We start from the raw sequence: 13515 nt of genomic DNA, 5'->3' as shown, positions 1-13515 counted from the left end.
GAGGTGTGTTGGGAAGTGGGCTTCCATCATTTCTGGTATGTTCTCTCTCCCTCTTGCTTGTTGAGCTGGTCCTGTCTCCATGTCTTTGTCCTGCCCTTACGGCCTCTAACCCTCTGAAACTAGAAGCTCACGAAATACTTTTATGATACGCTGGCTTCTTGGCCATGGTGTTTGTCACAGCAATAGAAAAATAAGACAAAACCCGCCCCCACCCCCTGTGCTGGTTTCTGCAATGGCTGCACAGGTTTTCATCCCAGTGCTAAGGGTTGTTCTTTCCCTGTATCCTTGCCCACGCTTGCTCCTGTTTGTTTCCTTGATCCTGGCCATTCTAACTGTGGTGAGATAAAATCTCAAAGCAGTTTTAATTATCATTTTCTTAATGATTAAGGATGTTTAACATCTTTTCAAATATTTATTGACTGATTTGAGATTTTGTTATTTAGCTTTTGTGGTTGTTTGTATACTCTGCATATGAATCCTTGTCTGATGCATAATTAGCAGTTTATCTCTTTCCATTCTGTGTGATGTCTCTTCAGTCCGGTAATTGCTTGCTGTGCAAAGATTAATTTTGTAGAATCCACTTGTCAGTTCCTTAAACTTCATTTGGAAGCTGCGGTGCACTTAGTGTAGGTAGGCATCTGAGAGTCCCCGTGACCCTTCAGAAGGATTCCAGATGTCATAACACTTTCAGTCACTACTAAGATGGCACTGCATTGCCTTTTCCACTTTGTTGGAAAAGTCATGATAGATAAATCTCATGATGTTGCCATAAATCAGGGGAGATGCTTCAGTCCAGACTTCTAGTTACATCTCATCCCTGCAAAAAGTCAAGTCAGTTTCACTTAAGATTGTTCCTAATGAGGCATGGAACAGTTCTGGTTTTATTAAGTTTCAACTTGAGGACGTGTCCGTATAATATTCTGTGTAATGAGATGGGACTTATCATTCCTTTGGTATGCGGCAGAAGTACAGTGAGGGGCTTTGGGAAAAGCCCTCATGAATAGCTGCTTGTCAGCCAAGACTCTCATTACCCTCCCACCCATAAGAAACCATTTTTACTAAAAATACCTGACAAACTGTTGTCAGATTCAGCTATTTTAGCAGACTTTTTCTTTTAATGATAAAAGTAAGATTGACACTTTAGAACCTGACAGTATTTATAAATTGGAATTTTCCAGTGGAAATGGGATTTTGGAACACTTGTATCTACTGTTACATGGTAGCCTCCTCTCACTCGGCGGCTTTTCCCATGAGATTGCTGGTGGACCATATCAATGAGTACGATTTGTTTACCCTGGATAACATTCATACCGTGTCGCGGAATAACCTTTACAAGATCTATAAAACTGACGGTGCTTAAAAAATCATACACAGATCAAGATGCACTCAAAGGGCAAAGGGGACCGATGGGTTTCGGTGGAATGTTGCGCGGAAAGTTCAGTGCTCCTGTTTCCGACTCCGTGCTGTAGGTAACCTTTCAGAGTCACCACTGGGAAATTCTTGATATCGTCGCAGACAGTGTTTGGAAAAACTTCTGAAAACAGTCCCCTTTTCTATGTGAAGCCAGGTTTGAGTCCATGGACTTCAGAGTGAGCAGCATAGAGCCATAGAACACCCCCAGAGGTGTGGGTAAGAGTCCAGCTGACATCTCCAGGCCAGTTGTTAAAGAAGTCTGCAAAGTCGCTTCAGTCTTCCCAGGGTTTTGTTATTGCTGCTGATTCTTTGTGGGGAGCGGTGGGAGGCTGTTGTTTCTCAGGAAGATTTTAATTTGTGTTGCCATGGAATGAGTTCGTTATTAGTCTTAATGAATTGGTCAGTAAGCAAATATTCTAGAATTGTGTTTTAATTTGTAAGATAATATAATAAATATAAGCTACATAAACATGTCTTGAATGTAAGGTTCTCTTTCTTTCTGGGACCTGAACCCAGAGCCTCATGCATGATAAGGACGAGAGGGACCTCTGAGACACAGGCTCAGACATTACTTTGAAATATTTAAGCAGCATATTTTAATAATGTCAAAATATTTTTCCATTTTTCTCAGTTTTAATTTCTAAGACTGTCAGTACAATCAAAGTTTCCGACGTAAACGTATTTTTGGAGTCTTTAGTCATCTTTTCTAACAGTAAGTAGTGCCGCTGAGTCCTACCAGAGTGAAGATTGTTTCCTGACAGGGCTGTGGTCCCCTGAAGAGTGAAGACCGTTACCAGGCTGGCTCTAGGCCAAGGCACAGTGTGGGAATTCGGGGAGACTCCCAATGGGTGCCCACGGTAACTAAGGACCCGCTACTAAACTGTCCCTCCCAGAAAAAGGACTTCATAGTTCTATTTTCTTTGAAGTCAGCTCAACCGTTGTGCATATTTTGGTTGTATTCATCCTCATTTCACCACATTTGGCTATTCTTTTGGTCCTGTCTCTAAAAGGAGCTTTGAAGCTCTTGACGGGCTGCAGTAGGCAGCTGGGTCATTTTGTCAACAGCTGTGGCGGTAGCGTTTCCTCAGTTGCTGTCACTCACCTGCTTACCAAACCCGTGGTTTCTGCTGCCAGTCAGTGAAATTAAGAAGGAGGTTCATGGGAGGCAGGGAAAGAAGAGGAAACGTGTCAGGGACTGGAGAAGGAACAGCCGCAATGGAGCAGGGAAATAAGGGGTGGGCACTTCAGTCCCAAGTGACAAATGTCACCAGGAAGTGTGCTGAACCGCCTGCTGTGCTGCTCTTCGGAAAGAGAGGCGAAACAGAGACTGGAAACTGTCCTTCACTGAGTGGCTCAGCTGTCAAGGAAAGTTAGAGGCGTCATTGGATAGGCACAGCCTAGGTTCTTTGCTGTAAATGCTGCCTGATTTTACCCACCTTCAAGGCACTGATTTGACATCAGCATAATTTACACTGAGCGTTATGGTGGTAAAAAAGACAGTTGGTAAAATATCTTCAAACATCTAAAATATATTTTGACTGTGTTCTTACTTAATGAAAAATGATACACTTGACAAAGGCAGGTTTCATGTACTGCTATTTGAACATTGTACACACAGAGTTCACACTTAGCAGGTTAATGGTGGTGTTTGCAAAGGGGTACAAGAAGCTATTGTTTGTTGAAATCATTTAGCAGGTTGGGGATTTAACTCTGTGGTAGAGTGATTGCCTCTCAAACACAAGGGCCTGGTGTCAGTCCTCAACTCCGAGGGGTGGGAAAGAATGCCTGAAATCACTTAGTGTGAATTGAGCCTAGGAATTTTTGTGTGACCCTTTGATAATCATTCATCAACCTCCCCCCTTTAGCATTTCTGTAACCCCCAGTTTTGATCAGTGTATTATAAAGTGAAGAAGAAAATTAAAAACAGTGATTTCCTTCCACTGTGTGTGTGTCTGTGTGTATATGTATATGTATGTATGTGTGTGTATTCAAATGGGCACATATACTTGTACCCATGCATGTACATGTATAAATAAAAGAAATGAATGGGGATGAAAGTAACAAATTAGGGTTAATGAAATGATCCCAGCAAGCAGTGATTTATTTTCAATATCTTCTGATCTTAAAATAATAGAGATAATAAAGTTTTGACACACTATGATTTGGGCTAACTCAAGGTGATTAAAATGTGTTGAAATAATAGGAACAAAATTCGACTGAAGGAAAGGATTCTATGACAATACAGTGTTAGTCATCTTTTGCTGAAACAAAATGTAGCTTAGGAGGAGAAAATGTTTACTTTTGCTAACAGATTTGGAGGTTCCCGTTTGTTGTTGGTCAGTCCCATTCATTGATCTAGGCCTGTGGTGGGGCCTATCATATCATACTGAGAATACACGGTCAATCAGAACCTCTAGTCATATGACCAGGAAACAAATAGTAGGGAGAAGTGGGCTGGGATCTTACTTTCCCTATTTAAAGGCACCTTCCTAGGCACCTAAGACGTCCCACTTTGGAAGCTGAGGCAGGTAGAATAGGAATATCATCCCTGAGTCTAGGTGGGCACAGGACTGTTGGGATGGATAGCAATCTCGCCACACCTCCGCTGTTTGATTTCTCAGAGCATTTGTCACCCAGCAACCGGTCGTTCCCTGATGCGGTCCTTGGGGTCTCTTCTTAAAGAGGAGCCGGTGACCCCGAGTGGATCGTCCCTCACACAGCAGGGGTCTGAATCTAGCACTGACGGTTTCTTCTTCCTCTCCAGGCTTCTGGCTGCGATGGCGCGGAGATTCCCGATGAAGTGAAGCTGATCGGGTTCGCTCAGTTGAGTGTGAGCTGATGTACGTCCCTTGCTGTCACCCTCATCTATCACGCCCCCCTTCCAGCCCCCTCTTTGCCTCCTTCCCTCCCACCCCACCCCCTCACTCCCGATTCCCAACAAATAAGAAGATTGTGAAGAGGCTGGCTTCGATGAAGTGGGATAAAAAAAATAATTTTTTAAAAACTTCTAGCACTCTGAGTTCTGCTTTATTCTCCAGCAATCCACAGTATGAGAACAGGCGAATGCCACAGCTGCACAGATGTTGCTGATTTCTTTCCAGAAAGCTGTGTAATGTCCCTAGCAGTCCACTTGGCTAGCCCACGAGGGAAGCGTCTGAAACACACTCAGGCGGTTCTGTCTCTTGGTAACAAAAGGAGTGTTCTCTCTGAAGCCCTTTTGCCTTCTATTGTATTTCTGTTTAATACTTTCATTGTACATCTGACAATACTGCCTCTTTTATGTTGTACTTAGAAATTAATATACTTATAAAATTAAGATTTATTAGTCAAACTTGAATTCTAGTTTTAAAACTGACTGTGAATTTTATTTTTCATATATTTATGCTTTCCACGCCTTAGCGATGAGGGAAACCGTTTGGATTGTAGGCTTCTTGCAGTTGATCTCTCGTTATTTAAACAAACTTTTCAGGTCGATCTTTGGAGTATTTGTAACTTCTAATTTTTGAAATGACCGAATTAAGAATTTGGATGTTTGCGCTTTCGGTTTGTTTGCCTAAAATCCAGTTCACAATCCAGTTCATCTCTTGGGAGAGGGAGGTGCCTTGCAAAAACTTTATTAGTACGAATGTGCCTGAGGCTGCTTTACTCTGGAATAGTCTCAGATCTAAAATCTGCACTACACAAGGTGGCATACTTAAATTTTGCTTCATCAGAACATTTAGGATACTGTAAACATGTTGCCATTCTGTTAGATTGCTGTCTATACCCCTGTCTCTGATTCGGCTCTCCTGTGGTGATGGGATTTGATATTTTTAAGGTGATAAATGTGACAACACCGGAACTGGAGTTCTACTTGAAACTCCGTGAATTACATAGATTGTGTGAAAAATAAGAGAAAGGGTTTTGTGCAATGACAAAAAGTTAAACTTGCTGTAAACGTTCAAGAATAAATATTTCCAACCCAAGAACCTTCTGCTTGACTATGTATTATGAACCTAGTAAACCTTAGGATTTTCAAATTTGGAGTCTACACCTTCAAGGAGGTGGTCTCCCGGGATGGTACCATTGCTCTTTCCTACCTAACCCTAGATACGGCAGCTCTTCAATGTACTTTAAAAGCAAATATATATTACTAAGGGAAGAAGTTATTTATAATCGCCTTGTCATAATTGTTAAGGTGTTCTAGACCCATTTGCATACAATTTAATGTAATTCCATTCCATTCTATTGTTTACACAACTGCTCAAAGATGGCTGCAAAGGTAAAGGAAAATAAAAGTGTATTGCACAGTGCAGTTGTGTCTCCTCCTTTCTGTTCCTCCTCCAGCTACTGCCAGCATCTCTGCAATGCAGGTCGACCCTGTCCTAAGATGCCTAACACAAGCTGGCGAGTGAGAAATGCCCCACAAGAAGTAAGACATGTCTCTGCAGTCTCAATCACCGAGCACAGGTTTTAACTGATGAACGGAAACATTCGCACTCCCTTTAGACAGAGTCTCTGAAACCAGTGGGGCTTCAAGGGACAAACGAGAGCAATCCCTTCCAACTACTTCTTCCTTCCCATTAGGGCGAGGAATACTCAGAGAAGTTCAGAGTAGTTAGGTGGCTTACCCCAGGGTGCTTTGCAGAGCTTCCTGCAAAGCCGGGCACACTGGATCCTGGTTTCCTGACATAAAGAACAAGTTCTTAACAGTTTTCAGGACAACTTGTAAGAACAGTCCCAGAAGTTGTTGCTGAAGACACCATGCACATTGGACAAGAATAAGAACAGTCCCAGAAGTTAAAGGTAAGTCCCTATTGCCGAAGACACCACACACTTTGGACATAGGACATGGAGGACTTGAGCTAGAATTAATCTCAAGTCCTCCTCTTTGGAGATTAGTTTTTACAGTGCCAGAAGGAGCATTGTAATCTGCCAAGGGAGCAAATCAATCAGCAGTCCTACCAGCAGTGACAGCTATGAACCACAACAATGACCAGCGTGGCAAGCAGCCCTAAAGGTGCAACAGTGGCACTTACCTCTCAGAGTAAACCAACATCTCCCTCAGGGTGCCCAAGTCCCGCTTAGCAGGTGGGAAATCATGCCTGTGACTATAAACCTGCGCAACAACACATGGTTAGGGAGGTCATGGGCCTTAGAGAAGAAGGCTGTTGCTGCTAAACCAGTATAATTCCAGTCCACATTCTAAATCCTTACCTATCCTTGGACCCTAAAATAAGTGTAGCTCTCACTTGTCATCAAAGAAGCTTCTTTTTGCTGCAGAAAGTGACCATTGCAGAAAGCCGCCACTAGGTCTCATAACACGATTCTGTAATTAGGTTTCAGGGGACATCTTGGAAGAGGGGACAGAAAGACTGTCAGAGCCAGATGGCTGGGAAGTCGTCTGTGAGATTGTGCCTTCACTGGGAAGCTCATATGAACAACAGGTTTACCCAAACAAGACTTGAACAATTCCAATACCAGTTGACATCCCAGCATAGAAGGGAAATGTCACAGGGCCCTACAATGAAGGGAACTACAAGCAATTAACTTCTGAGAGAGGGAGAATTAGCTTCCCCAGGGATGAGTCCCCTGATTCATTCTCCTATATCATAGCCAGGCAACACAAATGGATTCAGCAGATTAAATTTATATGATTACTCATTTAGATGTATATGTAACAATTGTTAGAGAAAGGATTGACCAAGAGGGTATGGACAGGAAGGGAAGGAAGTAGGAAATTATGTAGTTATATTTGAATTAAATAATTAAAACTATAATAAGATTTCCATATGCTACTCTTAAATTAGCTGAAGAGCTTTGTACCTTGATATTAAGTATCATTTAGTTTCTGTATCCATACCCATATTTTCATAATAATTTTTCCCTAATAACAGTTGAGGTAGATTACTTACATCCACATAATAAAAATTTTAGAGCACAAGAGAATTCAGAATGAATGGACAATAAATTTTGCTTAAGCAGCAAAGATAACGTTGAAACACAAAATTCATCTTAAGAGTTTATTTAATTGGGAAAATACACAGATTTGGACTAGCTCTCCTAACCAATACAGTGCCTCACCACTAGCACTGCAAAGGGCTCTACAGAATCAATCAGTCAGTGTAGTTCCTATAGAAAATTTCAGAGTTTTGTTTTCACATCATATAAGAACAAATCTTGAAACAGCAAAAACCCAGATAGTTAAAGCAGTCTTAAGAAGAAACAGGCTAAACTGTCATATTTCCTATTTTCAATGTTTGTTATGAAGCATTGATCCTCTACAACCTAAGACCAAACCACTGTGAATACAACAGATCTGTTTTGTCAACCCAGGTATTGTGCTGTCATAAATAGACATACAGCTTCCTCCCCCAAGTAGCGTAGAGATCCCTGAAATAAAACATGTGTGGTACACTTACCAAGAAGAGTACTGTGTCTTTGGTGAAGGGAACTGGGGAGATCAGACTTCCGTATGCAGAAGGGTGCAATTGGATCTTTTTCCTGCAGTATATATGATATTAGCTACATGTAGGTTAAGATTTAAAATCTAAATCATGAAGTTGTAAAATATTGTAAAATACCAAGAGTAAAATGGGACATCTCTAACATTGACATTTATTCTGGCAATTAGTTGTTTGAATGTGATACCCCAAACCTACAAATGTGCACATGCACACGCACACACACACACACACACACACAGAAAGAAGCAAATTAATCTACATCAAACTAAAAAAAGGTTTCTGCACAGCAAAGGAAATCAACAAATGAAAAGAAGACCAAGAGACTGGATGGCAGCATTTGCAAACTCTGGTTTTGGTAAATTAATAACCAAAATGTATGGGAAGGAGTTAGAGAGATGGCTTGTTGGTTAAAAGTAATGTTGCTCTTGCAGAGGACCTGAGTTCAGTCACTAGGCAACCACATGATGACTCACAACCATCCAGAAGTCAGGTTCCAGGGGCTCCAACAACCTCTTTGAACCTCTGCATGCACCAGGCACTCACGTGGTAGATGTGCATACTTTCAGGCAAACCACTCAGGAAATAAATCTAAAAAGAAAGCAAATGTATATGGAGAACTCAGTACAGTTGTTGTAGTACATGTCTGTAATCCCAGAACTCTTAAAAGGCAAAGACAGGAGGGTCATGAGTCCGTATTTGTCTGGTATTGAATACATCTACTTGGAATTTACTGTTGTCAATCCTAACTGTTCTCACCACACATAAAAATATGTGAGATATTTGAGGAGATAGATGTATAGGTTATCTTGATTGTAGCAATCAGTATGCTATGTGAATCAAAATGTTACACCTGAAATATAACTTCACTTGGATAGTGCCTTTTAAAAGGCTCTGGGTCCAAACAGACAGTGATGGGTTAAGTGATGTATCGTTCAAAATTAATAACCAGTCACAATTAAGTGGAGTATATTCAGGTAGATGTTTCATGTGCCTGTCTTCTATTCTCTAAAATATTAGATTTTAAAAATTGGAAATAACCAAATGATCATGAAATAAAACTGAAGGGAAATATAACACTGTGGTGCTAAGATGCCAGTCCTTCCTGGGGAAGCCTGACCTCAGAACCCCATTCTTCATTGTCCCTCCCCGAATTATAGATAGCATAGTTATAATCATTATTGAATTGATTTCACACAATGCTCATCTGAAAGCATGTATAGGTGAATCAAATAGCAATGTCTGCACCATTTGCTTCCGTCAATTGTGCCTTAGAGTTTGAGAGCTACCGCTTTAATGCATACTGAGTTTTTGTAGGGTTTTTTTTTGTCTCATTTTTGGTTTTTGTTTCTGTTATGTTTGCTTCTTTGTTTTTCTATAGCTGAAGCAGTCAGACCCTATTCTAAGCACTTTGCATCATTTAATTTAATCTTAAACGACTATCAGAGGTTATGATGGGAAAATCAAGGCTTGGAAAGCCAACACTATGAAGAAAATAGAATAAATACTGCACTGTGTAGCAGAAAGTTGATATAAATATTGTCTGATCCCATGCACACTCTTAATTATCAATTAGGCAAACTCATGAATCAATGCGAGAAGCACTTGATTGAAGGTTTGTGGTGGAGGCGGAGCAGCATTAAAGCAATGGCTTACTCCCACATGACTTTGCTGCTTAAACCTCACAACTCTGGGAGCTGTATGTTATTGCATAGAGTTGATGGATGAAGAGTCCCCCCCCCCCCAAGGTCATTTCTCCAAAGCCAACCAATTGATGTGACAGAACCTGAAGCCCAGACAGTAGGATTCTAAAGCACTCCCACTGGGCCATGCTGCCTCCCTAGGGGAAACTCTAGACCATGTTAGACTGACACTAATTCATTTGGGGGTAGGGGACACAGAGTCATGTAAGGAGCCCTGAAAATGATCACTGATGGCTGCCACTGTGCAGTCATGATTTTCCTTTGTTTTTCTTTTTTATTGCAACATATATCACAACTTTCTCTGCTCATCAGAGTCTTGTGATCTGTCCTGTAAATACAGGAACGTAAGTAATTTCCCCGACATCAAAGAACCAGACAGTCCTAAGAAAAATGACAGTTTGTTTTTCATCTTAAATGGATTTTAGAACCTAAGATAACTCAAATTTAAAAACAATTATATTCTATAGTATCAATATGTCAAACATAAATCCTTCTGTTTTAGCTTCCTTGGTGTCTGTGCGTATGACAGTTTCACTTCACATCACGCAGGCTCAGTAAACTCGTGCTTAGAGAGAGGAGGTTTAATCAGTCCTTCAACATTCGCTGCAACAGGAACATTCTAGGGACCTAATGGAGCAGAGGAAGGAAAGAACCAATTGCTGCTTGGCTGAGCCTGCCTATCAGTTCCGTGGTAACAGTTGAACTGGTGATTAATTAGGTAAGAGAAATTGCCATCATCTAATTATGATCCTTGATTGTAGCAAAGTATTGTACATACAAGAGGAGTCAGGATTAGTCTAAGGGCAATTAGAAGAAGGTAGGGTGTTGTAGGCCTTCTCCACAGGTTCACTGATTGCTTGTTCCCATGGAGCCATTTGCACAGAGCTGGTGAGTAGGGAGGAGAGAAGCTGAGGAAATAGCCTAGTCCTCGCATTGCTGAATACATTAGACTGCTCTGGCTTCCAGATATGTGCTGGGTAAAAGACAGAGACAACTGAGCTGGGAGGGTATCCTAGGAGCCAGCCTGTTTCTGTTTGTACTACCTGAGGTTATTGTAACCTCAGTTTTAAAAAAATGACAAAATATCTCAACTGGCAACCATAGGATCAATCATGTGATCTTTTGGAGTTTCTAAAAAAGTTAGACATGAAGTAATCAAGAAAATTTCATTGCTGTCTTGGTAGTTGTGTCTCTAGGTGATCAGGATACCCATCACAGATCAGTGTCCTTGAAGCTGCAGACACATAGTTCCCACTGTACTAATGCTCCGATGCCAGAGCATTTTCACACATACTCACTAATGCAGTCTCTACATTTCAAAAGACCAACACTTCCTCATGTCCCAGCCCCTCCCATCCCATTTCTGTGGTTTTTCCTAGAAGATAATGACAACAAATAGCCCAAAAGAAAGATCTGGTTTACCGTTATTTGGGTGAGAAAAAGGTTACCTTACCACATGAATATACCACCCATCTCATAAATATTAATAGAACATCAAGATCCAAAATTCAGAGCCTATCATGATGCCACCCTTCTTCTTCCAGGCTCTCTTTGGAGACTCTACTAGATAAATACCTGTGTCCCTTGGCTCAGTTCTTTCCTTTGAGAAGACAAAAGTCAGCAGAGTCCTGTGACAGGTACAGGGCCTTCTCTTAGGACCTAGGGTATTATCAGAGACATATTTTTGCCTGGGCTATGTTCTTTAAGGCATGGGTGGGAGTTGGGGTGGGAATGTACCTGTAAAGGCAGCTACAGTACCTTTAAGGGCTTCTACGATCCATGTCAAAAACTGAGATCTTGAAAACTATATATTACTAGCATTTCTGGCAATTTTATTTTATAAATAAAAAAATAAAAATAGCTTATTTGCAAGTTTTTACAATAAAGTGTTGCCAGGAGAGAGACCACTTGTTGGCTCCCAGCTGCTCAGCCCTGAAATAATCAAACAGAGATTGTATTAATTAAATCACTCTTTGGCCCGTTAGCTCTAGCTTCTTATTTGCTAACTCTTACATCTTAGTTTAACCCATTTCCATTAATCTGTGCATCACTACAAGGTCATGGCCAACCAGCAAAGTTTCAACATGTCTGTCTCCGGTGGCAGTTCCATGGCTTCTCTCTGACCCCACCTCCTTTCTTCCAGCATTCAGCTTAGTTTTTCCTGCCTACCTAACTGCTGCCTTGCTATAGGTCCAAAGCAGTTTCTTTGTTCATTATTGGTAATCACAGCATACAGAGGGGACTCCCACATCAATAAAGTTTATAAAATTTTTAAAAAATCAAAATTATTAAAGATGGTTAATATTAATTACTAGAAATAGTAGTCACAACAGCACTTACACATTTTGGGTGCTCCTTATGTATTGCCACTCCAGCTTATAATATTTATGTAATGCTTGTGTCCAGTTTTTAGATCATGTAAATGAAGCTCACAGAAGTTAAGTAACTTATCCACAGATGCAGAGCTAGTGCAGGGCAGTACTGGGATCACAGCGTATTTGTATCTTCCTGCAGTGCTACATGGCTTGCCAATCTGCATGTCCCAATATTTATTATGTCATTTGGCTGCCTTTCAACTCGACAAGAGGGTGTGAGCTTATAGGAATTGTTTCAAATGAAGCTTGGAGCTGTTACACAATTCATCATTCAATGTGTTGGAAAATCCGATAATATAAAAGGCAACCCAAAGCACAAGACAACAAAACAATCCATCAGGAGGAGTATATTGTAGAAAACTAATGATTGCAGCCAGACCAGCAATGGATCTAGACTACACAAATTGCGAACGGTCGTGTCAGGCTGAGGAAGAAAAGGACATTACAATCTGGCTGGGGAGTAACGTTCTCTCTCATCTGTTCCTCGGGGCTGGCAGCCTTTCAAAGTCACAACAACTATTAAATGTGTTAAGAGAGAACCGCACAGCCCCAGCATCAACTGTGTGAAAGGAATTGAAGAGTGATTGACAGGTAAGTAGACTTTAAGTAGCAAATTGCTGAGAAGAACAGCCAGGAGCTGCAAAACAGAATGATACTATACTGTGTTGAAAGAGAAAGGGAGGCATGTGTATCATTAGATGGACATTAAGGGTCATCTTTTTTTCTGAACTTTTCAGTATCATCATACAGGCTTTAAAAAAGAAGGTTAAAGTTCATTTATAAGTAGCACTTGGATGATGCTCACCTGGGTAAGAGATGACCTTTGAACTTCAAGCCTATCTGTCTCCCATTTTCATGGCCCTTTGCCTTCTTGTTTTGCACAATGGTATGATATTAGACTCTGTCTTATAATGCCTTCATGGTTTCGAGAAACAGTTTACTGTCTTTTAGAAATTGTAGTGGTTTGAATAGAAATAGACTCCATAGATTCATGTGTGTGAATGCTTAGCCCAGAGTGGGTAGCACTGTTAGGAGGTGTGACCTCTTTGGAGTAGGTGTGGCCTTGTTGGAGGAAGTGTGTTGTAGAGAGCTGTGTGATGCCACGCCTTAAAGGTGGCACTGGTTTCCACCTTCCACCTTCCCAACAGTGAGTGCTCTCAGTTGTGAACAACTCCATATATGGCTAACGCTAAGAATCTGGCTTGCTTCCGCGTTTCTGAACCTATCTGCGTTTCCCACGTGGCTTTCTGGGGTTGGCTACCCAGAGGTTATTTAAGCTGTAGGCTGGCTTTGCCCCAGGGCGAGAGGTTAGAAGATTGTTCAAAGGTCGCAGTTCGAAGAGTCCGGTGTTGCGTCATTCTTGCTGACAAGGCGGACACGACAGTGTGTCACTGTGGAGGTAGGCTTTGAAGTCTTAAAAGTTCAAGTCTGGCTAGTGTGAAACAGTTTCCTTCTGCTGTTTGCAGATCAAGATGTAGAACTCTCATCTCCTTCTCCAGCATCACGTCTGCCGGCGTGCTGCCACATCCCGCCATGATGATAAGGGACTAAACTTCTAAGCTTGTAAGCCAGCCCCAATGA

The 13515-nt window shown here is 41.3% G+C and overlaps 1 protein-coding gene across 3 annotated transcripts in view; it reads left to right on the top strand.

Moving 5' to 3' along the window:
* The window catches only part of Stk39 (serine/threonine kinase 39), a 267625-nt gene extending 261918 nt beyond the window's left edge, over positions 1–5707 (top strand). For 2 of the 3 annotated variants that reach the window (XM_048426001.3, XM_085681007.2), the window contains exon 18: positions 4178–5707. In XM_048426001.3, the coding sequence (XP_048281958.1) occupies positions 4178–4252 (75 nt within the window). In that variant the 3' untranslated portion in view covers positions 4253–5707. The remainder of the gene's footprint in view (positions 1–4177) is intronic. The other variant, XM_085681003.2, reaches the window with a different exon arrangement.
* Positions 5708–13515: the final 7808 nt, after the last annotated feature.

This window comes from Myodes glareolus, chromosome 21 (assembly GCF_982192425.1).
Source record: "Myodes glareolus chromosome 21, mMyoGla1.1, whole genome shotgun sequence".
NCBI lineage: Eukaryota > Metazoa > Chordata > Mammalia > Rodentia > Cricetidae > Myodes > Myodes glareolus.
Note: the sequence above shows the minus strand (reverse complement) of the source record. Positions and strands in the feature narration are given on the sequence as shown.